The 26,375-nt window shown below is 43.1% G+C and overlaps 1 protein-coding gene across 1 annotated transcript in view; it reads right to left on the reverse strand.

Moving 5' to 3' along the window:
- The window catches only part of LOC138266565 (fetuin-B-like), a 106,440-nt gene that overhangs the window by 65,379 nt on the left and 14,686 nt on the right, over window positions 1-26,375 (reverse strand). The window contains exons 2-4 of the mRNA XM_069215410.1: window positions 5,732-5,839; window positions 4,793-4,880; window positions 4,167-4,330 (exon numbers count right to left, since the gene is read on the reverse strand). Of these exons, the coding sequence (XP_069071511.1) occupies window positions 4,167-4,330; window positions 4,793-4,880; window positions 5,732-5,839 (360 nt within the window). The remainder of the gene's footprint in view (window positions 1-4,166; window positions 4,331-4,792; window positions 4,881-5,731; window positions 5,840-26,375) is intronic.

Raw genomic sequence — 26,375 nt, forward strand, 5'->3', positions numbered from 1 at the left:
TCACCGAATTAGGAAAATGTGCAAATGAGCCATTGCACTGTCTTCTTTCTCTAAATAATTAGAATGACAAACCTGCTTCCATAATACCTGTTGAATTAAAACCATACCATACGCAGGTTTACTGCCACACTATAAAGAAGAGGCAAAATTACAATGGATGGCAGTAGGATGAAAGCACAGTATTTTACTGGATTTATCTGCAGCATTTGACACCATCCAGTGCTCCTTTAACTAAGGCAGAGGGCCTTTAGATACTGGTATAGCTCTTGGAAGAGTCCTACCTAGCTAGCACTACTTATACACAGTTGACTCCAAGTGTCAAGGCTAAGGATGTTTCCATTCTATTTGTTAGACCACCATTCTAAGTTTGGAGATTACTGTCTAGCAATTTCTGAAAAATGAGCTCCACAAAGTCCGTAATTCTGTTCAGCAAGAAAAAATCACCTCTTTGCAGGACCAATGTGTGGGAACAATGAGTGGTCAATGCCACAACTACATCGAGGACAGGTGTGAAAAACTGTGCTTTTCTGTTGATCACCGTTCCTTAACACCTTAAATGGGAGTAGTGTTGTAAAAGTGTTTAATCTAACTGAGGCAATTATAATATTTTAATACAAATTGTTCTTTCTTTTCCCCAGAATAGTGGCTGCAAAATGCAGGTGCTTCCTCAGAGATGATTTATGATTAATCAATTTAGCTGTGAATGCTTGACTAGGATATACACAGATTTAAGCACATTCAGATCAGAGATGAAATATGACAACTTTACACAAATTCTTGTGCAACCTCATTGGCCTCCTGTGGTTTAAGTCCCTCCTCTTTTTGCAACACGAGAACTGCTGGAGGTCACTTTATTCAAATATATAACTTTTTGCAACTTGAAGTCCTCCTCTCAACTCTTCACTGACATCCCTTCCTGTAATCTGGAGAGGTCTGTGGTGGCGCTTTTTGTATTTAAGCTGCCAGAGCTGGGAACAATCTACATTTGTTCTTGATAGGCGAGAAAGTGCACCCATTTGTCTGTAGGGTTTTGAAAAGTTTTTGTGACAACCATTTACTCGCCCCTCTGGAGTTGTTATGGTTCTCATGTTTGCCAGTCTCCATCCTAAAATACAGTGAGACTATCACAGGTGGCCCTGTAGGCGGCTGGCCTGGTTTGTGGTGGGTACCAAAGGTACTTAACCTTATGCCAGGTCCAGTTATCCCTAATTAGTGAAAAGTAGTCTAGAAGCCAGGCTGTCTCCAGGTAGCTGTAGGCAGAGCAGCAAAGGCTGAACTAAGAGACATGCAAAGCTCTTGCAACCACTGTAATCACACAGTACTCACACACATGAAAGACAATACTCAGTGTTACAAAAATAAAGGTACTTTATTTTAGTGACACAATGCCAAAAAATACTTTGGAGACTATACACCCTTAGGAGGTAGGTAAATTACACAATATATACACTAGTAACCAAAAAGAGGTAAGTACACAGTAGGAAAACAGTGCAAATAGTGAAAATCACCCTAGGTTGCAATGGGCGTAGGGGGGACACAAACCATATACTAAAATAGTGGAATGCGAAAGTTGGTTTCCCACCTAGGCAAGTGTAGTGTTTAGAGGGGTGTTGGGAGTGTAAGAAAACACCAAAGGTAAGTAATGTACCCCATCCCAGAGCCCAGGAAAGCAGGACTAAAACACAACAAGTTTCCTAAAACACACTAGAATTTGTGATAGAAGATAATGCAAGAACCAGAAGAGACTGCAAGACACAAACAAGTGATTCCTGGACCTGAAGACCTGTGGAAGAAGGGGACCAAGTCCAAGAGCACTGAAGAGTCCAGAGAGAACAGGAGCCCCTGCTAACCCGATAATGGTGCAAAAGAAGAACCACTGGTGAGATGACAAAGTCAGTATTGCACCAAAGAAAACAGATGCGGGTTCCTGGTTGGTGCAGATATCCCACACCAGATGGATGAATGCAGTCTGGTTTGCGTTGCTGGATTCTGCCAACAAACCTTGGCACACGCAAAGCTCGCGGGTAGTGGAAAATGGTGCTGCCTGAGACCAGGTGGGACCTGGTGGCCTCTACCCAGGAGGGGGAGACAGAAGGGGCTCTTGGCAACTCAGAGAGCCCTCAGAAGACCAGGCAGTGTGCACAGGAGTCCCACAGCACTGGGACAAAGAAGGTGCAAATGGAGTCCCACGCAGCACGACACAAAGGATTCCCACACCACCCAGGAAGCTGTGCGTCGCAGGATGGCCTGCTGGGGGCCTAAGCTGTGCTGTGCATGAAGAAGTTCTTGGAAGGTTGCACACAAGCCTTGGCAACTGCAAGTCATGCGGTACACGGGGGTAATGCCTTGCGTGGGGAGGCAAGCCCTTACCTTCACCAAAGATGGACAGCTGGACATTGGGACTGCCAGAGTCGCTCTAGTCCACCACCCGTGTTGTTGGATCCATGCGTGTCGTCTGGAGAGGGGACCCAAACCATGGTCGTCGCTGCAGAGAGGTGCCTGCTGAAGCAGGGAAGTGACTCCGTCACTCCACTGTAGATTCCTTTGGGTCTTCTGGTGCAGGCTGAAGACAGGCAGTCCTCGGAGGATGCACGACCTGGAAACTGTTGCAGTTGCTGGCAGGAGCTGAACATACAATGTTGCAGAAGTCGTCTTTGCTTCTTTGTTGCAGTTTTGTAGAGTTCCTGGAGCAGTCAGCAGTTGACCCATCGGTAGAAGATGAAGTAAAGGATGCAGAGGATTCCTGCTGGAGTCTTGCAATCTGAATCTGAAGAAACACCCAAAGGAGAGACCCTGAGATGGGGATTGTTCACCTAACCAGATAAGCATTTATCAGGAGTGGTCTCTGACGTCACCGGCTGGCACTGGCCACTCAGATGCTCCCAGAGTGCCCCACCAATTTGGAATCCAAGATGGCAAATCCAGGGACACTCTGGAGGAGCTCTGGACACCATCCCTGAGGTGGTGATGGACAGGGGAGTGGTCCAGACTGGGGGTCCCTGAACCGGTTTAGACTGGATTATGCAAGGAGGGGACCATCTGTGCACTTCAAAGCATTTCCAGAGGCCCTGGAGGACACCCCTCCCATGCCTGTAACACCTATTTCCAAAGGGGTGTAACACCCCTCTCCTAAAGGAAATGCATTGTCTGCCTTCCTTGGATTGAACTACTCAAGCCCCAGGAGGGCAGAAGCCTGTCTGTGAGGTTGCAGCAGCTGGGGCTGCAGTGAAAACCTCAAAAGGCTAGTATGGCAGTACTGGGGGTCCACTGTTGAGCCCCCAGAGTGCATTGAATTGTGCAACCAATACTGGAATCAGTATTGGGGTACACTTCCCAGTTGACAGATACCTTACATGGCCATATTCGGAGTTACCATTGTGAAGCTGGACATAGGTATGGACCTATGTCCAGTGCACACTTAAAATGGCGTCCCCGCACTTACGAAGTCCAGGAAAATGGGCCTGGACAATGTGGGGGCACCTCTGCTAGTGCAGGGGTGCCCTCACACCCAGGTATTTTGCACCCATCTTTCAGGGTCTGAAGGCCTGACATATGGGCGACTTATAGGTGATATGATGCAGTGAAAATGGCTGTGAAAAAGCGCATGCACTATTTCACACAGGCTGCAATGGCAGCGCTGTAGAAGCCTTTGTATTGGCTCCTTGTGGGTGCCAAAAGAAATGATGCAGCCCAAAGGGATCCCCTGGAACCCCAAAGCCCTGGGTACCTCGGTACCATATAATAGGGGCTTGTAATGGGGGGCCAGTATGCCAATTTGGAGTGAAATACTGGGTTACCAATATGTAAGGACAAATTTGGAACCAGAGCGAGCATAAGCACTGGGGTACTGGTTAGCAGGATCCCAGTGACACAGTAAAGCATACTGACGAAAACAGTGAAACATACTGACAAGTAGGCCACAATTCTTAAGCCCTGGGGTCCTGACTAGCAGGGTCCCAGTGACACAGTCAAAACACACTGACAAACAGGCCAAAAATGGCGGTACCCATGCTAGAAAGAGGCTACTTTCATATTGCCCTTATGAAAACTACATAATAATATAAATTAAGACATACTATTAATATATCATGTAACATAAAACAGGATAACAGTTCTGAAGCATTTATCAGTTTTTGAGGTCTAGTGAGAAAACATTTTGTAGTTACCTCCATGTTTGAACCTTCTGCCATATAAACCTTGTAGTATTGGGTGTTATTACTTTCTTTGTTGTATTTTGCAACCATGGTATCAGCTAGTGGTTCGTAGAAAGAAGGATCTTTGCACAAAGTGCATTGGTCTCCATGCGTTGAGGAATTTAAAGGTCGAGGAACTGTGAACGAGAAAAAAACGATTATTTTTTTCTGAGCCGCAGTTCACATGCTACATTATGCCAGCTTGTATAGTTGGATTTACGCTACATGCATTTCTCATGTATGGATCATGGAATAGTGACAAAAATATAAAGATATAGCTGTCACCTGAGTTAGATTTCAGTTCACATGTTAAATTCCTAAACATTATCGCCTATATTTATACTTTTTTGAGCCACAATTGCGTAATTTTTGTGATGCAAAAGAGGTGCAAACTTACAAAATAAATTTTTTATTTTTTAAGCATGTGCCGATTTTGCTTCAAAAAACGATGCAAATGCGGCGTAAAAAAAAAGGTATAAATATAGGTCTATATTTACTGTGTACTGATATGTCAGGCCTTTTTTTAAGCTACTCGAAATGGTATTCTTGGTCTATCACATACATATAGAGGACATCTTAAAATGGAAACAACACTGTACCTGCGTTAAGGAAGCAGTTATAACTGTACAGTTTGACTCTCCTCAAAGGCAAATTCAGATAGAGGATAGCTTTACACTGTCCATAAATCTGGAAATAAAAGTTTAACCAGTTAGACATAGAACACAAATATTTTCTTTTAATTTTGAACAGCTTTACTTTTTTACTGTTTTTGGTATGTACTGCAATAAAAAAGTAACCTTTTTTTACATCATTTTTGGACACCAGTCTTTAGAGACCTGGGTCTAACGACCCAAATTTACCAAGGCTTTAGCTGCATTGTATTTTTAAATGCTGTAAATGTTGCTTATTTCTTTTTAATTTGTAATACAGTTTGGAAGATTTTGAAGTAATACTGCATTTATTGCTTGGATGAAGAGTTTTAATATAATCAACTTGTTGACTTGATCCCAGCTAGCTTGTGTTTCCTTTTTGACCTTCAGCAGAGCTAAAGGAAGGGTGTGCCTCTGATGCATGTGTATGCTTATGTGATGGACATCTCAAGTCAGTGAAGTGCTCATTGCATTCTTTCCTACTGTAGGACATGCTGCCAGGTACATAGTTAAAACCTATTATGTTGCCTAGCTCAGACATATTTTTATGCTGAGAGATACTTTTATATGTTACCCACTAGGTCATGATTTGGTGCAATACCCCAAACTCAGGAAGCAGAAGCTTCAGTCAGTGTGTAATGAATATGATTGCTCAGAAGCCCTGGTGCATTATTTGGTGTCGGTATAATGTGGTGCAAGGCTTTACAAACTGGTGCAATTGCAATGCGTCAAAAGAAATGGCGCATCAGTGGTGCAGGGGGCTTGTAAATAACCCCCTTAATATTCAAACATGTCAAAGAAATACCAAACTGTGGACTCTATTAGTATTTCAAATACGTCTTATGTGAAGCGTACATTCTGCCTATATCTTGCTCTTGGTGTACTTACCATGGAATTGGAGAGTGTAAGAATACAGTCCTTCCAGCTTTTTCGACTTACAAGATGGCAGCTTGTTTCAAACACATCAAGTGTGAAATAATAGATATTTCCAGCATCCTAAAAAACAGGAGCAAGAGCTGATTTATAAGCCGGGATAAACGTTTCGAATCAAATTAACCACCCAGTACAGTTCTTGAAGCTCATTACATTAAAACTGCTTTTCCACCTATACCAGTCCCTTTCATCTCCGTGCGATAAATCTTGGGCTAATGACCGCCAGTGGTAATTACTTTTCCACATGTATTAGCAGGATATAGGTCCAAGAAGGTAATAGGTGTTTCAATTAGAGGATCACACAGTTATGATTGATGTATTCCACACACACGTTTTTTGTATGATGATTACTAAAGAGTCTTTTGTTGGTGGTAATCATAACAAAATTGCCATGGAATAAGAATTTGAAAAGTAGTTGTTTGCATTTGTTTATTTAGAGCTCAAAATATCTTCATCAAAAAGAAGGCATAGGAGCATGCCTCTCGGCCCAGGTATGGCCGTCTAGCAAGCGTTGTTGACTCCAGAAGCATTGAAGGACAGATAGGACGCCAGTCCAGGGTGTACGTGGCAACAACCATTAAACGTTTCAAAAATCATGTAAGCTATGAAAGTTGACACTCAAATAGCAGGTAAAAATGACACACTGGGCCGATTTAAGAAGGCATTTTGGAGAATGAAGTAGTACCCCTGTAGTAGTCTTTTGTGTGCTCTTACATGCATGTATGAATTACACAAAAAGAAAGGATAAAATGGGAATATTCAGTTAATACTCACAGACAAATTTTACACACAGAAAGGACTCTGGCCATATTCAGTTTTGTTTAGATTAATGTCGCACAGATTCACAAAGGTATCTATGAATACGTAAAAGTATGCTCCTGAGGAACCACTTTGCAAATACCTTAGTGAATTGTCCCTGAAGGAAATTTGGACTTTCTAAGATTGAAATAATTTAAAGCAGTGCTGAGGATTGAACGGTTCTGTCCTCAGCCACGGTGGGCATGTGCTGAGGGTAAAACCATTCCGTCCTAACACCCATCCATGGTGCTGGTGGTCCCCCTGTGGGTTGCCCATCTCCACCTGCCCACCAGGGATGGCAGCAGAAGTGCTTTGGCTGCCACTGCCAAAATGAGTTTTTGCAAAGCACACATTCTTCCAGAAGGGTACCTTGGCACTGAATAACAGATGTTTATTGTTATCCAGTTCAATGGTACACATTTCATTGACCTCAGAAGGATTAAAGGCTGAGTGGACCCACCAGGATTTGAACATGTGACCCTGAGGTCAAACACAGGCCCCTACAGTGGATGCATTAGTTCACTAAGCCACCAGAGTCTACCTCTACCTCCCCCCCTCAGTCAGCGATCTAATGACGCCGATGCACCCAAGGCCTGCCAATGTCAACACATGCAGCCGCTCCCACTGGAAACCATTTTTACTTCCACCTCATTGGAGAGAAACATGGTAAGTGTTATTCTGGAGTTCTGACGGAACATTTTTTTTTTCAAAACAGACACAAGGGAAAGGAAGGAGTTGCTTCATGCGGTGCCTGTTTTTAACTGATTCCTGCTCTGCAATCACAGGTTAGCACCCGATCGTGGAGTAGGAATCAATCCACTAGGCCACCAGGACTTTTTTTGTGTTTTGAGGGGAGCGACCCCTTAGGCAAGGGTTACTTCCTGGGGGCAATGTTTATTTGTGTTGAGGCACCCACTAGGGGTAAATCAGCCATTTCTTCAGCTGATCAGCCCTCCGAGTGGGTTGAAACCCACAAGGCCACCAAGGATCTTTTATTTAGGCTAAATAAGGGACCCTTAGACATGGATCGCCCCCTGGGGGCAGTGTTTCACCTCCCTCCATCGCCCATTTTTAGCCTACATGCCCCTCTGAGGGGTTAGAACCCACTAGGCCACCATGGATTTCTTTTATAAATTTATGGGGAGCGACCCACAAGACACAGGGGTCTTTCTTTCTAATCCAGGGAAAGTTTCTGTGTGTACTGGCGTTTGGCTAACAGTGTGTGTATTGGCTTTGGGGTGATGATGGGCAATGGGCAGTGTTTTATCATATTAACTGTTTTATTTCTTGTCATCATTTGCATTTGTGATTGTAATGTTTTATTTCTCCATTTTATTCTAGTGCAAAACTTTTGATATCCTTTGCTGCAACTCCTACTAGCGGTATCGGCACTGTAGATCTGCCAGTTGTGTAGTTGCATATGTTTGGTAAGAAAACATTTTTTGCACTGTTTTCGTTAAATGAGTATCATTTCCCTGTGTAAATGTGTTTATTGTGAATGATAAAATAATAGCAGCATATTTAGCTTCTGTTTTATTGTGTGTGAAATTCTCCTTGGATTTGTGCATGATGTGTGTTGGGTTGTCTTATGCGTAATGTTCTTTTGGTTTTCCTTTCTAGTGGGATATCGGTGGTGCTTGCTGTGTGCAGAGTAGGTGCTGGTGAGTCTAGCTCTCTCTGCTAAGTGAGTGGTATTGTTTTTGAGTATATAGGTCTTTTTTTTAAAAGTCACACTTTGTTTATTTTTGTTTATTACTGATTGTACACAGTGTTGGTTATTGTTGACATATTTGTCAAGTTACTTTCATTAGTAAGGATTAAGGCTAGCCCCAAGATTTTGGAAATACTTAGCTTTCCTTTACACCTATTTTCCCTCTCCATAGCTTACCAAATGAATTGCTGTATACCCAGTAGACAGTGAAAAGCCATTGCAAGGTGCAGCTCAGTTATTGCCTCTGGGTACCTTGGGTTCTTGGTAAACATACAAGCCCTATAAATCCCAGCAACAAAAAGGGTCCAGCAGGCAAAACAGTATGTTGCTTTCCAAAATCTGCCATAGTTAGAAAAAGTTACAGATAAAAACATAGACACAAGTGGCTGATTTTTTCAACTCATTGTCAATATTATTGAATTTCAACTATTACTTTCTGTAGGAAAACCTTGAAGAATCTACATAAAGGACCCCTTGCTCAATTTAGAATAGTATCTACTTTTCAGAAATGTATAGCTTTCCAGGGCCCACCAATGGTTTAACACCCATTTCTACCACTAACTGGAAGGAGGTTGAAAATATAGAAAAAATTGGCCATGTCCCGGTAAAATCCCAAAACTGGGTTGAAAAATGCAGTTTTCTGATTGAAGTCTGTTTCTGAAAGCTGGGATGCTGGTGAGTTTAGCAGCACAAACCGTTTGTTGATGCTATTTACAGGGAATAACAAGATACTTTCTTCTGCAGCACTTTTTTCCCCATTTTCCACAGAACCCCTGAAATGTAGCTGTATTTCGGCAATATCTCAGTCCCCTCCAGGGTAATCTACAAACCATGGAAACCTGTAGAATTCCAAGGATGTTGGAAAAAAGGACACAAATTTGGCATGGACATCTTATGTGGACAAAACGTTATGGGGGCCTAAGCGGTAACTACCCCAAATAGCCAAAGAAAGGCTTAGCACAGGGTTGGAAAAGGCCTTGCAGCAAAGGGATTAACCTGTGGTCCAGGGACCCTTGGGAGACAGCAAATCATACTCAGGAGGTCTGTGACTCTTTAGCAAATGAAACAGCATTAACTGAGTAATAAAATGTATATAAATAAAGAAGCAAGATGTATAAAACGATCTGTAAGTGTGAGGGAATTTGAAATTGGAGGCTACAAATCAAGTATTCTCAAATTGAGTTGTGGGAGCAGTGTAAGTCCATCGAACAGATTACACTATGGGTGATTAGTGGCCTTGATTAACTTTAGAAAAGCTCCCACATTCTCATATAACAATTAAACTTTTGATTTTTTTTTTATCTTTGTTAATTTAATGAACTATTTTAGCATTTGTGGTTTCTTTGATAAGTGCTTACTTCTGTATTTTTTGTGAATTATTTTGTTGTTCAAGTCATCACTGATTCCTAGGCCAGGGTTGTCGGCTTCCAGTAATGACTCAGTGTGGGGGTCCCCAAGTTCCAGTAATGATTCAGTGAGGTGGGGTTTCCTGGGTTCCAGTAATCATTAACTGGGGTTCCACAGAAGTCAAAATGTTAAGAATCACTGATTTAATGTATTCTGCTATATCCCATCCTGTAAGACAAGAATACCTCGATGTACATGGGAAAAACCAAAGGAGAAAGGTAGCAGCACTGGTGGATAACCCTTTCTACATAGGATCCCTCTGAAATGTCAAATTGATAAAAGGGTGCCAATGGACACTCATAGAGGCACATTAAACACCTGATAAATAGGTGAGGCAAGAATTAGTAAGACTAAACCCACAAATAGACACATTTGACCTTGCTGAATGCATTTTCCTCATCCAGTATTTGGAAGGAGATCTCCAGTGCCCGGTCTAAAAGAGATACGTGATAAGCGAGTTCCTTCATAGATGGGCAAGAATAACCTCACATTGCACCTTGGAGTGGGCAATACAAACTCCAAATAGATGTAGCAACTTGTATTAATGAAAATACACTGTTCAACACAAGTTATGCAAATACCTTAACATCACAGTTTAACAGTGACCTTAGTTCAAAGGACAGACAAAGACATTTGCATGGATTTTACCCTAGAAAGCTAACAATGATTGCTTTACCAATCAGTTGTCATTTTACTGAGATCACACCCCTAAGTAAGGGTATCCAAAAACAGAGTAAACAAACTTGGAAAATATATAAAGTAAGTCACTTGTAATCTAGCCTTCCCTGTTTACTTGTCTCCTAGAATGTGATACTTAATTATTTAGGTCATTTTAAAAACCTATTCAAACATGGTGGTAGAGGGCCCATCACAATTTCTCAGTGCATGCTCCCTTGTATAAACATGTACCCTTGTTGGGCAATTCCAGCCTCGTATTGGTGGCAAGGTGCTTAACTGAATGGTGTTGCGCACTGCGGAAATCCACACCCTACACTACATGCTTGCCTAAGGCACCTTATAGACTTTTGCAGCGCCCCAAGATGAGTATGGCCTCCCACTTCACCAATCATGGCATTATCTCCAGTTGCAAAACTGCCTCACCCGCCATCTGGACCCAGCGCCCTGGTTCCTCCAGCCTTCCCTATTGGTCTTCTATCTGCAGCATGAGGCAGCTTTTGAGGGGGATGTCTGGCTTCTGCAGCCTCCTGACGTCACCTATATTCCACACCCCTGAGGGACTATCTGCATATTAAGTGCCAGACTCACCTACAAGTGGAATACGAGTCAGAGGAAATGTCATAACTGCTGGGGATGCTGGACTACATCGCCAGAGAAGCATCGCTGAAATTCTGTCTTTTGACGAAACTGCGAGTGGGGTAGCTGCATACCCATCCTAACTGTTGGCTATGCAACAGTGATCTCTGTGACCTGGTCCACATCTTCTGTGATTGTCCCACTGTTTGACGCTTCTGGGTGGCGGTTGGGCCACGTTGAGTACAACTCTACCGGTCTCTGTGTCCTTGGCCCGAAGAGTGATCTTGCTCCATGATCTCACTGATTCTCCTGCCCTGTCGCGGCATGAAGGCCGACTGCTCCATTTGGCTTTTGCAACAGCAAAGAACTTTAGCACTGGCACTCCCCCCAAACCTCCACACATGAACGATGTATCAGACAGCCTAGTGTGAACATGTAATTTATAATCTACAGGACAAGACAGACACCTTCCTCTTCGTCTCAGACCCCTATCTGTAAGACGACGGGCAGTAGGCAGCTGACACAGACTGCTGGATGTCTGCACTTGTGGGGCAAACATGGCTCCCCAGAACTAATCCCATCCGCCTCCTTATTTCCTCATCTTTTTCATCATCCATTCCTGCACCCCCTGGCCCATTCTCTCTCCATTCCTCTCTTTCCTATTTGTTACCTCCCCTCACCCCAAACCATGAGCCTCTGGGCCTTTCCCTCCCCCACCCACCTTCTGACCTATCCTTCCCTCTACCCTCAGCTAATCTGCCCACCATTTGCTGCTACGAGCCATTGTGTGACCCCTAGGCTGTATCCCAGTTATGTTCATATTCAGCCTACATGTGTATTGCAATTGGGGTGCTGCAGTAGTTTTGCACTGTAAGATGTACTCTGTTTTCTATTTTGCCTTCCTTTTCAAGGAAATACAGAACTATGAAATACAAAAAATGATTCAAGCTATCGGTTTTTGATGTTTTCATTGATAGATTTTTTTTCTTTTTCATCAGACATCTTCTTCCAACCTCCTACAGTTAATGATGGGGTAAATAGGAAACAATGTCTCCTTCTAATTTATTTATACAGAAACATAACAAGCATGGGGCCTAGCAGTGTATCTGATTTGACAAGATTACCCCCATAATTTGTTCAAAATGAAATAATGTCCCCCTCAGTAGTTTTTCCTTCATGTTGTGTATTATTTGACAACAGATATTCATAGTGGTTCAAATAAAGGGTCTCATTACGGGTATGGCAGAGGGGATTAATCCTTCACAAAAGACAGAGTAATCTCCTTCATCAAACTCATAATGAGGCCCAAAGTGCTTTGAAGATTGATGGCCCACGGCAGAAGTTCTTTATCTAACAGTGGGTGTTTTTTTGTCAGAATATGAAATTTGTACAAGACTCTAGCAAATCTGACTCTTCTGTATTGTCACACCAGATTTTTCACCTTCTACTGACTGTGTTTTTGCTGTTTAGTTTAACTCTGTGAACCTTACTAATTCTAAACAGGAGTAAAGGGTCTGTTCTCCCCCTTTAATATGTTGGTAAATTTGCATACCATGATGGACATATTTAGTTTGTCTATATGGCCCAAGTATGGTGAAAGAAATACACACAGGGTGTACAAGTTAAATACAGTCCTGGGAACTGCAACACTTACGATACCATCCATAGGGTTGGCCTCTAAAACAAAGTTACAGGCCTACCATGTGTGGCCTGACTAAAGCAGCCTAAAAATGTGCTGCCGAACCTGACAACATAATAGTGATGAACAGTCAAGAAGCCCTGCTTTTTAATAGGTAACCCCAAGAACACCTTGTCATGCACAAGGTAGGGTGTCTCATATTTACAAGTTGAACATATGTGAAATTACAATTGACATGTTCCTCCAGTGACCATACCCCAAAACTATTTTCAGTGGCATAGCTGTGGCTGGATCCTAGAAAATGTCAATACAGTCTATAAGCTTTAATCTGTACGTTTTGACAAGAAAAAGGTGAAAGAAGTCATTCAAATACTATTTTTCATGTTTATTAAAAAGTCAAAATCATTGGTGAAGGTATATTATGAATAAATATTTAGGGAAAAGTATTTTGTTTAGAAAGTTGCCTTTTCCCTGCCTGAAACTCCAGGAAACTGAACATCGTGAGCCCACCAGCAGCTGCCTAACAATTGCTTGACCTTAATGAGATGGGTAAAATGCTTCCATAGGAGAAAAATGGCTGATGCATGATGTCAGGATGAAAAGGATGTAGTGAGGGCAACTGATTCCTATGAGCACACGAAGGAGAGTTGGCTGGACCATGGAATTTCATTGTCTTGCAAGGGACATATGAAAAGTTTGCTCATTTATAGTTTAGTGTAAGGAAGCCCTGAAGAATGGAAATCCTTTGTCCCCAGGGCTCCCACAAACTAGGCTGGAGCTGAACCCAGTGGGGGGTATGCCACCCCAAGAAACGGTTTGGAGTTGGCACAGGGAAGAGCACTGGTCATTTAACTGGCTAAAACTCCGGGTCTTCACAAGATATCTGCACAAAGGAGGAAGGGTTCTTCATCTTGGATTTTAGGACTGTGGGATTGGGAGCTTGATCCTGTAACCTTTTCCTCAGTGGTTAAGGAGTGCCCGTTACATCCACTCACTGGCTAGTGCAAACTACAAACTGCAAAAGTAGCACTTCAAAGAACCCTCCTCAGAACACTTTCTGGGCCTGACAAAGATCCCAAGATGATTAGACCTGCAGTTTGTGACCTTAGAAGAGCCATAAAAGGACTGGACCTACTCCCTTTTGTACCCAGGACAACGAAGTGAACTCCAAGGGTTAGTTGGCTGACTTCCTGTGTGGCTAAATTGACACAACATGGACTGTCTGTGTAATTAGCACTATGTATTCAACATATTACCTCTCACTAGCTAGTTATTATAAGTATTTGAATTGTTTTTTATTCTTATGACAAGTGTTGGACCTGGCCCTTTCTGCAGGGTCATCCACTTTGCCTTCTTCCTTCTATTTTTTGCTAAATTTGTTTTTCAGGACTCTGTGCCCTTTACCAGTGCTGTAGGACTGCTAACCAGTGCTAAAGTGTTGTGCTCGCTCCTTAAAACATGGTAGAATTGGCTTACACTTAATAGGCCTCTTTAATTTCCTTACACGTTCCTAGTAAAGTGATACTACATGTGCCCAGGGCCTGTAAATGAAATGTTACTTGAAGGTCTGCAGCACGGATTGTGACACCCACCTAGGTCTCTGGCCTTCTAATACAGAGCCTGAGTGTACAGTTTTATACTGCCATTTTGACTTGGCAAAATAAACCATTTGCCAGGCCCACCCCTTCCCTTTTAAAACTTACAAGTCACCCCTAGTGTAGGCCCTGGACAGCCCAGATGGCAGGGTGTCATATATTTAAAAAGTTGGACAGGTACTTTTAAGTTTCACATGTCCTGGTAGTGAAAAACTCATACATTTGTTTTCCACTACTGCAAGGCTTATCTCTTCCATACGATAACAGTGAAGTTGCCTTATTACATTATTAGTGTAATTTCCAATGGGAAGAGATAACCAGTTCATGTTTGGTGTGTATAGAATCACAATGTAAAATTCTAACTTATGGTGAAGTTGGATTTCAAATAGCAATTCTGAAAATGCCACCTTTAGAAAGTTAATCTTTTCTTGTTTTAGCCATTGGCTGCCTGCAGCCTCTCTCTCTGGGTCACATGACTGGGTGCAGCTGACAGCTGGGCTTTGTGTATTCATCCTATGCAGCCACTCACAATGGGGAGCTTAGTTGTGGCTGGATGGGCAATCACTGGTAGGATGGGAGAAAGGAGCTGGTAACAACCATACTTACACTTGAAAAGGCTATTTCCTGCCTTCACTCAAAGGACTGCATACCCCTGTAGCTAGTCTGGAGCAAGGGACAGGAAGGCAGGACCTCTATGCACTTCAAAGGCACAACTGTGCATAAATGAAGGACATCAGACCAAGCTCTTCAGTATATTTCTAGACCTGTGGCTACAATGCCAGAAACACAGTCAGCTGTGCTGCTACAAGAACTGGCACTCTGAGCCTCAGGGGCTTAAACGGCACATTAACCAGCTCCTGGTCCGAGCTGCAGCGAGTTCCTGACCCGCAAGTGGTGTCTCTCAGGTCCTAAATCCGTTGTGTGGCTCACAGGCTTTTGAAATCAAACTTTTTGGCTTGTCACGAACAGCACCATTCGCACCGGAACCATGACGTTCGCATCAAAAATCAGCACAAGCCACTGCCAACCCGTCTCTTTGCACAACAAGTATCAATTGCCCACAGAGGACCATTGTTGGAAATGGCTTTCTCTACAGGGTCCAAACTTTTAGCCTTCCTCCTCCTACTTTTTGCTAGATTTTTGCTTGCTGGCCTTAGGACTCTATGCACTTTACTAATGCTAAACAGTGCTAAAGTGCTTGTGTTCTCTCCCTAAAACATGATTTGATTGGCATATACCTGATTGGCAAATTCAATTTACATGTAAGTCCCTTGTAGATTTGTATACCATATACCAAGGGTCTGTAAATTAAATGCTACCAGTGGGAATGTAGCACTAATTGTGCCACCCATTTAAGTAGCACCTTAAAGCTTGTCCCATGCCTGCCATTGCAGCCTAAAGGTAGTTTCCTAAAGCCATGTCGACTTGGCATGCAAATACCCTTTGCCAAGCCTTAAACTCCCCCTTTATTGCATATATCACCCCTAAGGTAGGCCCTAGGTATCCCATAGGGCAGGGTGCTATTTAATGAAAAGGTCGGACATGTACTTTTTGGCTTTACATTCCCTAGTAGTGAAAATCTCCCAAATTAATTTTTCACTACTGTGAGGCCTACCATTATCATAGGAAAACTTGGGGATTCCTTAATATATTTGATAATCTGTAATTCCTAAACCAGAGAAGGTAGCTATGTCATTTTTGCTACCTATGAACTTGAAATAATAAACCCTCTTTATCGGTAAAGTCAAATTTATCATTGCAAGTTTGAAAATGCAACTTTTAGAAAGTTGGCATTTTCCTGCCCTTAGCCCTCTGTGCCTGCAGTCTGCCTTAGGTCACATGACTGGGTGCAACTGGTGGTTAGGACTTTGTGGATTTCTCTCAGGCAGTCACACAATAGTGGGATTAGCAGCGCCTGAAATGGCTTTTAACTGACTTGAGGGGTGGAGGTGGAGCTAAGCACAGCCCACTTGCACTGAATATGCTGTTCTCTGCCACCACACAATAGGCTTAACAGCCCTGTATTGTCAGTTCAGACAGCTAGGAGCCAGGGCAGGAGAGGCAGGAACCTCCTGCAACTTCAAATATCTTTTCTGGAAACTTCTTCCACCTTTTAGGAGCAGGGCACCAGGGTATAAAAATAGGGTAATCAGACCTAGTTTTCAGTTCACTACTGGACCTGTGGAAGGACTCTCACAGGACTGCTTGCTGCTGTGACCTTCTTTGCACTCTGCCATACTGCTGCTGTACTGGAAGGACTGCTTTGATGCCTGGAGTCTGCCTTGAACCCTCAGAGGTCAGCCCTTCTGTGGAACCATGTATCTTCACTTCCACCCAGGACTTCCAGAAGTGACTCCAAGGGCTAGATTTGCTGGTCTCATGTTCAGAGCCACAGAGCCATAACAGGCTTCCAAAATCTTGAACTCGCACCTGGACCCAGCCTGAGTGAGTCTTGAAACCCCAAAAGGTCTCCCTCCAATTCTAGTCCCTTGGTTGTGGTGCTAAATGTGTCCAGGCGTCCATTTTCCAAAACTGAGGATTTGCTATTTTGAACTGAGAGAGTGTAGTTTGAACATTATCTATTCTAGATGTGAAATGCTTATATTTAACAATGCTGCATTAATAATATTATTCATTGAAACATATTTTAAACATGGAAGAATTATTGTACGCACATACTAATGCCATTTACAAGAAATAATTGTTTGCATTATGAATTAATCGAATATATTAAACGTACAAAGATCATTTCATTGGAATCCGTAAGTCTTAAGTTAGCATGAGCTGAAAAACTAGCTGTGCAACTCTCATATTAAAGCATATTTTTCTGTTTCTCCAGTGTGCTGACTTGCTAAAGGCCATGACCCAGCATTTGTTCTTTTCTACGTTTTTGATACATTAATGGTTTTTCCCATTCGCATGCTAGCTGCTTTGGTATAGAGTTATACACTTTGCAACAGAATATGGACACTTTCAAGGACGTTCAACCATTGAAAAGAGAACTTTTGACCCGAAGAGTGTGCCAAAGAATGAAGTAACCCCGGATGTGCCACCTACGAAAAACGTCAATTATTGAAGACCAATCAAAGTGTTATGATTTATCACCAGATGACAAATGCATTACGTAATGTATAATTTGATAGGTTACAGATAATGGGGAAAGTGACTGTCCAATAGAATTTTGGGGGAAGGTATTGTAAAAAGTGGATAAAAACCCATGACACAGGGGGTTCGAGAGACCTAGGTAGGGAATGATATCGATTGCATCCAGAAACTCTGTCACTCTGTTTGGTGACTTGAGACTTAATAAAACCATCCTCGCCCTTTGTTGCCCCATCTCACTTTCCTCCTTATGAGGGAAGTGTCCACTGCCCTTAGACTAGACAGACTGACAGTGATTCGACTGATGTCCTGAAGACGAAGTCTGAACATGTATGCTGACCTATTCGGAGGAGGGTAAATATACCTGATGCTATTGAAATTCGTTTCTTTGCTTTTTCTTTCTATGTACCAACTGCTGTATTTTTGATTAGTGGCTTTAGTTAGATGTTTTCTAAATTGATGTTCTAAATTGTTTTTGCATGAAGTCCAACATGCCAATGCTAATTAGTGGATAGGCTAGGACTCACCTTGACTGACGTGACGAATGCAACTGACATGGTGAAATGCTGAACTGCGTCGTATATGCTGTTTAACACATTTGATTTGTGGCTTAATGTTTGTCATCTTCACATTGTCTAAATCCGATTATAATTGCCATATCGTGACTATGCTCTTTTGCTTCTTGGTTTTGAGATTAATACATCTACTATTAGATTGTAATCAATAGGGAATACAATTCACAAAACTTCAATAAGGTGTGGTTATTCGTGACTGAAAGGTCATGGTTGTGCCAACAGTTTTAATAAATGTCTAAACTGAAGTATATTGTGGTGATATATGTTGATGACATTTTGCTTGACATATTGATCAGTTATCTCGTCTTACGGTGTCTCACCACTGGGTCCAAAGATTCATCGGCCTAAAACGAGTCCTAATGTGTATAAAATTAACATAGAAGGACGCGTTATCAGTTCTGGTAGCAGAGCGACGGTTTGGCCCTTGGGGGCCCTAAGACGGAGATTCATTGTTTAATTTGTTTTTCTGTGATAATGCAATTTGGAGGTATGATGGATTGCTAAGCTCGCCATGGCTTTCCTGGGATCTCGGAGCCTGCCTAAATGAAGTTGGGAATGTTCTCGGCGCCATAGTATGAGTGGTTAGGGTCTTTGCGCTTGCCTAAAGCTTATGCGCCCTGCAGGTGGTTGTGGAAATTTGTGTGTATTTAGGTCAAAGTAAGTGTTGTTTAGCAGGAGTAGGCGTACTCCACAGCATGAGAGTAGGTAAGTCGGCGTAGTTCATGTGAATGTAGCGCTTGATGCTCAAAAGTATCCACGTGGTTGGTTATTGTGTACGGACCTGTTGAGGTCTAAGACTCCGGAGTATGAAGATAAATGTGGTTTATGTTGTAATCTGTGCGGTTTAGTAGGTCAATCGGGTGTGGTTGACAAGTCGAGTTTGAGTCATAAGGCATGAATGAAAACTTCGATGGAGATTTGACAAATTCTAAAGTGCACTAGAAGGAGTCATTGACAAGTCGAGAGTAGAATTTGCGGGCCGAATTCTGCTTGCGTATGCGGGAGCTGATAAGGAGAGAGTAGCGGCCGAGGCTTCAAGTGAAATCTCCGTAAAGTTCTGAAGTGAATGTGTTACCCTTCCTATAGTAAACCGACAGATTTGTGTTGTCATTTTAGATGCTCGCAATAAATTGCATTAGTTTGTGAGAGTTGTAAGGGTCAGTAAGGAGCGGACAAGCCGCAAGACTTTGTCAGCTGCTGTGTGTGTGAGTGTGACGTCAGTGGTGCTGCGCTGAGATAGGTCAGATGTCGAGAGGGGTCGCGCACGGATTGGCTGCCGTCCGTGAGAGGCAAATAGGTTGAGAAAGGGCGGGTGAAGAGTGTCCTGGGGACTAAGCCATTTCTGATTAAATACAGATCAAGAGAATTACAAAAATGAATTTTGTCAAGGCATTCAAGAGAGCTCTAAAGGGAGATGTATATATTGTAGCAACTGATGGGGAACCTACACCACCTGAGGGTACTCCAGCTTATACGGTTATGGAAGAAAAAGGTGTCGCGCCTTGTTTATGGATGAAACAGTGGCGCAAATTAACAGAGAAAGAAGGGTGTTTAGCGTTTCCAGAACATGGGACTTCAATCCAAAGGTACTTGAAAATCTGAGGTGGATGTTAAGTACACAACAGCCACCTCCAAGACCGGCACAATATGAGGCTTTAGCGATTTGGGACTTAATGGCTCTTAAACACAGACAAGAAAGGTTTCAGAGAAGGCTGAAAAGGGCAGAAAAATCTTATGCAGAAGCTAGGTGGGACAACGAGAGAAAAATGTGGAGAAGGGGAATTGTAGATGGGTTGAAGTTATTCCCGGCAATAACTCAGGGAGAAGAAACACAGGGAAAGAAAGCCTCCTGTAAAACTGATAAAGACTCAGGCAAATCTAAAGAAAATAAAAGATCCTGGGAAGAAGACGATGATTCAGACGATGAGGAATTTATGGATAGGTTATTACATGATCGCCCACCACTGTATGCGGTGAGCGACAGCGTTCCAAGCACTAGCTTGGATCCTGGGAACCAGACACAAGAAAAGGGAGCTACTGATACGGCACAGACTAGCGATACAGCTTTGATACAGAATAGTGTCAGTGTACCCACTGCATCCGATATGCCGATACAGTTGCAACCGCCACCACAGATAAAGAGAATCTACCCTGATGTTCCAGTGCTTGAGACTACCACGAATGTGATAGTGCCGCCAGACCCGATATATACAAAGTCAAAATTAATACAGATTGAATCAACCCCGAAATTAATGTCCCAACCCCCACAGTTGATACCAGGGTATAATCCTGTAGCGGGACCACCACTAGTACCTGTTCCGGGGACATTGGAACAGACTTATGGTGTTACTGCTCCAAGGAGTCTAGGTCCAGGTCAGACACCTGCCGCTATATCGCTACCTATTACTGTTGGTCCCCCAGTGCCATTATATGCACAAGGTAAAGCAGGGGTGTGTGATCAGGGAGTGATGACACAGGAAGCGGTAAGAGGAGGGCCTATGGGAACTCCACAGATAATGGCTTCTGGAGAGCAAGTGAATGAGCCACTGAGACCCCTAATGGACCTTAGTCCAGTGGGGGCACCTCTCGAAGCAATGCATCAAGCAGGATTAGGAGTTTTAACTCCCCAGACTATGAGCACAAATACCTTGCATTCTCCAATGATACATGCAGGGAACATTTCACTGCAGGGATTTACAGTACAACAGTTAAACGAATGGCTAGAGAAAACCTATACTTCACAAAAGACTACAGTGGCCACCACAGTTGAACCTGAGAAAGAGAAACAAGATGAATACTTGAACTTTGTACGACTAGGGGCAGAAGCTGCTGAGTTAGTAGAAGGGACAATGGGAGTAAATAGATTGGAGTCATACACAGAAGCAGAATTAAGATACCTGTGTCCCAAAACTACTAAGGAGGTAGGCAAAGTACATCAGAGATTGGCAAACCTAGCAGACAAATACAATATCGACATCGGAAACACTAAACATTTGAAAAGGAGTTACAGATTAGATTTTGATTCAAAAGATTTCGAACACATGAGATCTGCAGGCATGAAGGCACATTTGAGAGAATTGTTGCAGAGTGCACAAATTTGGGGTGCCTTGGAGAAATGGGAAGGCAGATGGGCAAAGAAAAGAGATAAGGGGAAGAGTGATAGTCCAGGGTCCAATCAAGCTAGGACCTCACCTAATCTGGATTCAGTGAAAATACTGCCTATGAGAGAGACGGCTGGTGGTGTTTTAGTACATGTGCCATGGACTAGAGGAGACATTCTATCTTTTACAAATGATTATCCTAGGCTAAGAGAGAAGCCGATCGAGTGGTATCAACAAACGGATAGGTTTGTGAAGCTTGCAAAGTGTCTCTGGGAAGATTTGAATACCTTGTTTGAGATCATTGTTCCGCCAGATTTGTGACTTGAGTGCAAAAGAGGGGTAGATTGGCCGACAAAGGTGCCGGCAAGAGATAAGGTGACCGGAGCACCTTCAGAAGAGGTGATGAAATATTATCATAAAGTGATTGAATTTCTGAAGCAAAAGGTGTCGCCGAAGGTGACTGATTGGCAGAAAATCGACCGGACCTCTCAAGAGGTTAAAGAGTCAATACATGCTTATTATGAGAGATTGTTGAAAGCGTTCAAGCATTACAGTGGTACTGAGACAATTGAACCGAAGGACATGAATCACCTTGTGTTCAGATTAGTTGAAGGGCTGAGACCGGAAGTTAGCCAGATGATTAAGAATCATTTGATTTGTTGGCAAGCAAAGCCGATTGATGAGGTGCTGCAGTATGCAAAATACTGTAGTGACGAAATCGAGTTGAAGCAGAAAAAGTTGAAAGAAAAAGTGATGGTGATGCAGATAAGGGCTGCACAGGCTGGAATACAGGGAAATGGAGTTCAGCAAATGATACAACAGCAACCACAAATGAATGGTGTGTTTCAGGCTCAGCCGAGAGGCAGAGGTCGAGGGTTTGTGAACCGCGGTTCGGACATGAATAATGTTGTTATTCAAAATGACGGTCAACGAGTGAAAAATATGTCACCATGCCATGCATGCGGGGGTGTGGGGCATTGGAAACGGGAGTGTCCAAATGTGGTGCAGGATGGTGCAATTCAGCAGAGCACTAATGTTGGTACATTACAAGATCCACGAGGTCCAAAGATGAGACATCAAAATCCGAATTTTCAGAATAATTTGGTACAAATGCAAGGGGTACAGCCCATGCCGCAAATGCAAATGCCACGTTTTCAGTCAATACCAATGCAACCAGTGCAGCAGCAGATTCCCATGGTGCCTAGACAGCAAATGCAATTACCAATGGCTCCGATGGGACAGCAACAGGTGATGCTTCCTCAGCAGGTCACAGGTCAGGTAACAAGTCAAAATAACACTGTACAACAGTTCCCTTTGCGAGGTGAAAATGGCATGAATGAGGATTGGTCAGATGACAGCTCAGACAGTGAAGAGTGCAGGCTTGCAGCATCCCTAGAGGTAGATCAGAGAGGCCCATACGTAGAGGGAAAAGTGATGGGCTATAGGGTTTCGTTTTTGGTTGACACAAGAGCAACACGCTCTACAGTTCGAAGTGCAGAAGTCCCATGATTACCTCTTTTAGGGCGAACCATACGAGTGGTTGGAGTGGCAAATCAGTATCTGACTAACCCAATTACTGATCCAGTGCAAGTTGAAATTGGCAACTTCCAAGGGCTGCATAGATTTGTTGTATGCGATTCAAGTCCAGTATCCTTACTAGGAAGGGACTTACTGTGTAAGACAAAATGTTCGATTACCTGTTCTAATGATGGAATTGAGGTGGAGACAAACAGTGACGATGAAGGAGATGAGAGTCATTTCATAGAGGAAGAAACAGGGACAAATGAAGATTACCATTGATTACTCTGTTTCCAATGCATCCCTTGATTGACTTACCTGTTGAATTACAAGGGACAGTGACAGAGAAAGTGTGGGATTTGACTGGGAAGGAAGTCGGATTAATAAAAGGGGTAGAACCAGTTAAAGTCCAGATCAAACCAAATGCAGTGTTCCCACAAGTGTCACAGTATCACATGACCCAAGATGTCCTCATTGAGGTGTCACAAATAATTGCAGATTTTATTAGACAGGGAGTCTTGAAAGAAGTCTTGAGCAGTCCATGTAACTCACCCATCATGGGTTTAAAGAAGCCCTGTGGGAAAGTTCGAATTGTGCAAGACTTACGAAAAATAAATGAAATTGTGATAAAATGCTGCCCTGTGGTACCTAACCCAGCGGTAATAATGTTCCAGGTCCCCTGTGATGCTGAATGGTTTACTGTAATCGACCTATCACAAGCCTTCTTTTCGATACCTCTCCATGAAGATAGGCAATTTTTGTTCAGTTTTAAATTCCTGGATAAGGTGTACAGTTAGTGCAGAATTCCACAAGGATTCTCAGAGTCACCATCCATTTTCAATCAGATATTGAAGAAGGATTTGGAACCCCTTGTACTGCCTTTTAGTTCAACTCTTGTGCAGTACATAGATGATTTGTTAATTGCATCCAAAACCAGAGACAGTTGTAAATACGATACCATTGCCTTATTGAATCATCTGGGAATGAATGGGCAAAAGGTGTCGCCCAGAAAATTACAGTATTGTCAGAAAGAAGTGAAATACTTGGGACATTTGATTGAGAAAGGGTCCAGAAGAATATCAAAGGAAAGAATAACAGCAGTTTTGCAAATGAATCCTCCAATGACAAAAAGAGATGTCAGGATGTTTTTGGGAATGGTGGGCTACTGTCGCCAGTGGATACCCAACTTCTCAATCATCTCAAAGCCATTGATAAAATTGACAGGAAAAGAAGTCAAAGATGAGCCATACACAATAACTTTGTCAAAAGAGGAGCTTGAGTCATTCGTAGAATTAAAAGAATGCATGTGCAGGGCACCAGCATTGGGAATGCCAGACTACGAAAAGCCTTTTCTGTTGTTTTGTCATGAACGTGATGCTTGTTCTTTGTCTGTCTTAACACAGGTCCACGGAGATGCAAATCGCCCTGTAGCATATTTTTCAGCTACTTTGGACCCTGTCGCAGCAGCCTTACCGGGTTGTTTGCGGGCAGTTGCAGCAGTTGGTCAGAGCCTTTTACAATGCGAAGGCATAGTCATGGTATACCCACTGACAGTAATGGTTCCACATTCAGTTGAAATTCTCCTGACACGAACTAAGACTCAACACATGACAAATGCACGTCTAACCAGATATGAAACAGTCATATTGGGGTCGCCAAATGTCACCCTTAAAAGATGCACTGTGCTGAACCCGGCAACCTTGCTTTGCTTCCTAATGAAAACACTGAAATCAAAGACGGGGAAGAATTTGAACATGATTGTCTTGAGGTGACAGAGTTATGCACCAAACCTCGCCCAGATATTCAGGACACTCAATTGAAAGAAAATGACTGCATTATGTTCGTTGATGGGTCCTGTCTTAGAGACTCTGCAGGAATACTAAGAGCCGGTTACGCAGTATGTACCATAACTGGCATTGTTGAAGCCTCCTGGCTCGAGAGAGTGTTCTCGGCACAAGTGGCAGAATTAATTGCTCTCACTAAGGCATGCCACGCAGCTGTAAATTTGAAAGTCACTATCTATACTGACAGCAGATACGGATTTGGAATTGTGCATGACTTTGGCCAACTTTGGTCGCAGAGGGGTTTTATGACTACCTCTGGTTCCCCAGTGAAAAATGGTGAACAAATAAGAGATTTGTTGCATGCAATTCAGTTACCTCAAGAAATTGCCGTGGTGAAGTGCAGTGCTCACATTAGGTCACAAGATTTTGTGTCTATGGGAAACGGATATGCAGATCAAGTTGCAAGATTTTGTGCATTGAACTGTATATCGTTTAAAGAACAATGGGAATTGTTACCACAATCCGAGAACGACACACAGTTGAATATGGCATTACGAGTAGTTGACACCTTAGATGAACTGAAAACATTACAAGGTCGTGCGAGCAAAGAGGAGAAACGCTCTTGGCAGAGAATGCAATGTGTACAAAGAGCTGATGACTTATGGGTTTCAGAAGAGGGAAAATTGGTCCTGCCAAATAGCCTTTTGTCACAATTTGCTCGGCTATACCATGGACAGGCACATCTAGGAAGGGATGCCATGATCAGGTCCTTTAAAATTGATTGGTTCAATCCAAAATTTAGACATGCCGCAGAAATCACTTGTCACAGATGCGTCATCTGTCAACAGATGAACGCTGGAAAAGGAACTGTGGTAACTTTGAGCCACATTGGGAGAGCTGGAGGTCCATTCAACAAAATGCAAATGGATTTTATCGAAATGCCTGTCTGTGGAGGATTGAAGTACGTGTTGGTGATTGTGTGTGTTTTCAGTCATTGGATTGAGGCATATCCCACACGTAGGAATGACAGTCTTACAGTTGCAAAACTACTACTTAGGGAGCTGATACCAAGGTACGGGTTCCCGGTTTCTATAGAATCAGATAGGGGAAGACACTTTGACAATGAGGTGATTAAACTTCTGTGTGCCGCACTCAACATTGAACAAAAGCTGCATTGTAGCTATCGCCCTGAAGCATCAGGACTAGTTGAGCAGATGAATGGTACTCTGAAATCAAGAATGGCAAAAATGTGTGCAGCGACAAACATGAAGTGGCCAGATGCCTTACCTCTAGTACTGATGTCTATGAGAAATACCCCAGACAAGAGAACGGGACTATCCCCCCATGAAATCCTCATGGGCAGAGCAATGAGATTACCAGCAGTACCTGCAAATGCACTAGTGAATATTACAGATGATATGGTGTTGGATTACTGCAAAGGTTTGGCTTACGTGATTCGCTCTTTTTCTCACCAGGTAGAAGCTAACGCGTTGCCACCAATTGGCGATCCAGGCCACTCTCTGCAAGCTGGAGATTGGGTGGTTGTCAAGAAGCACATGAGAAAGTCGTGTCTAGAGCCACGCTGGAAAGGGCCATATCAAGTAATTTTGATGACCACCACTGCTGTGAAATGTGCCGGGGTTCCCAACTGGATACATGCCAGTCACACAAAAAGGGTAACGTGTCCTGTTGAAGAGGAACTTGAAGCTTCCGGTACAGCAACTTCAGGAAGAGAAGTCTCAGGGTCAGAGGTCAGTCAAGAAGGAACTGAGACTGCTGAAGAGCCCACTGAGAACAGCTTTGTCCCTCAAGCTATCAATGAGTTCGAGAGAGGTGACAGAGTGCCTATCTCAGAAGAGGCATCAGGAGAACTAAGTCAAGGAGAGGTTCTCCCAGAAGTAGACGAATACGGGTTAGAATCTGAACCCAACACTGAACCAGAAGAAGAAAGAGAAGAAGAAACTGTAGATACAAATCAAAACGTGTCAGAATCTCCCGAACCAGTTGCAGGTCCGTCAAGAGAAAACACCATATCACAAGAGGAGGGTGCTGTCCAACGTCCTGAAGGAAAGCGTAGAGAAAAGACACATAGGGGGTCATTCTGACCCTGGCGGT

Source organism: Pleurodeles waltl, chromosome 11 (genome assembly GCF_031143425.1).
Source record: "Pleurodeles waltl isolate 20211129_DDA chromosome 11, aPleWal1.hap1.20221129, whole genome shotgun sequence".
In the NCBI taxonomy this organism is placed as follows: Eukaryota; Metazoa; Chordata; class Amphibia; order Caudata; family Salamandridae; genus Pleurodeles; species Pleurodeles waltl.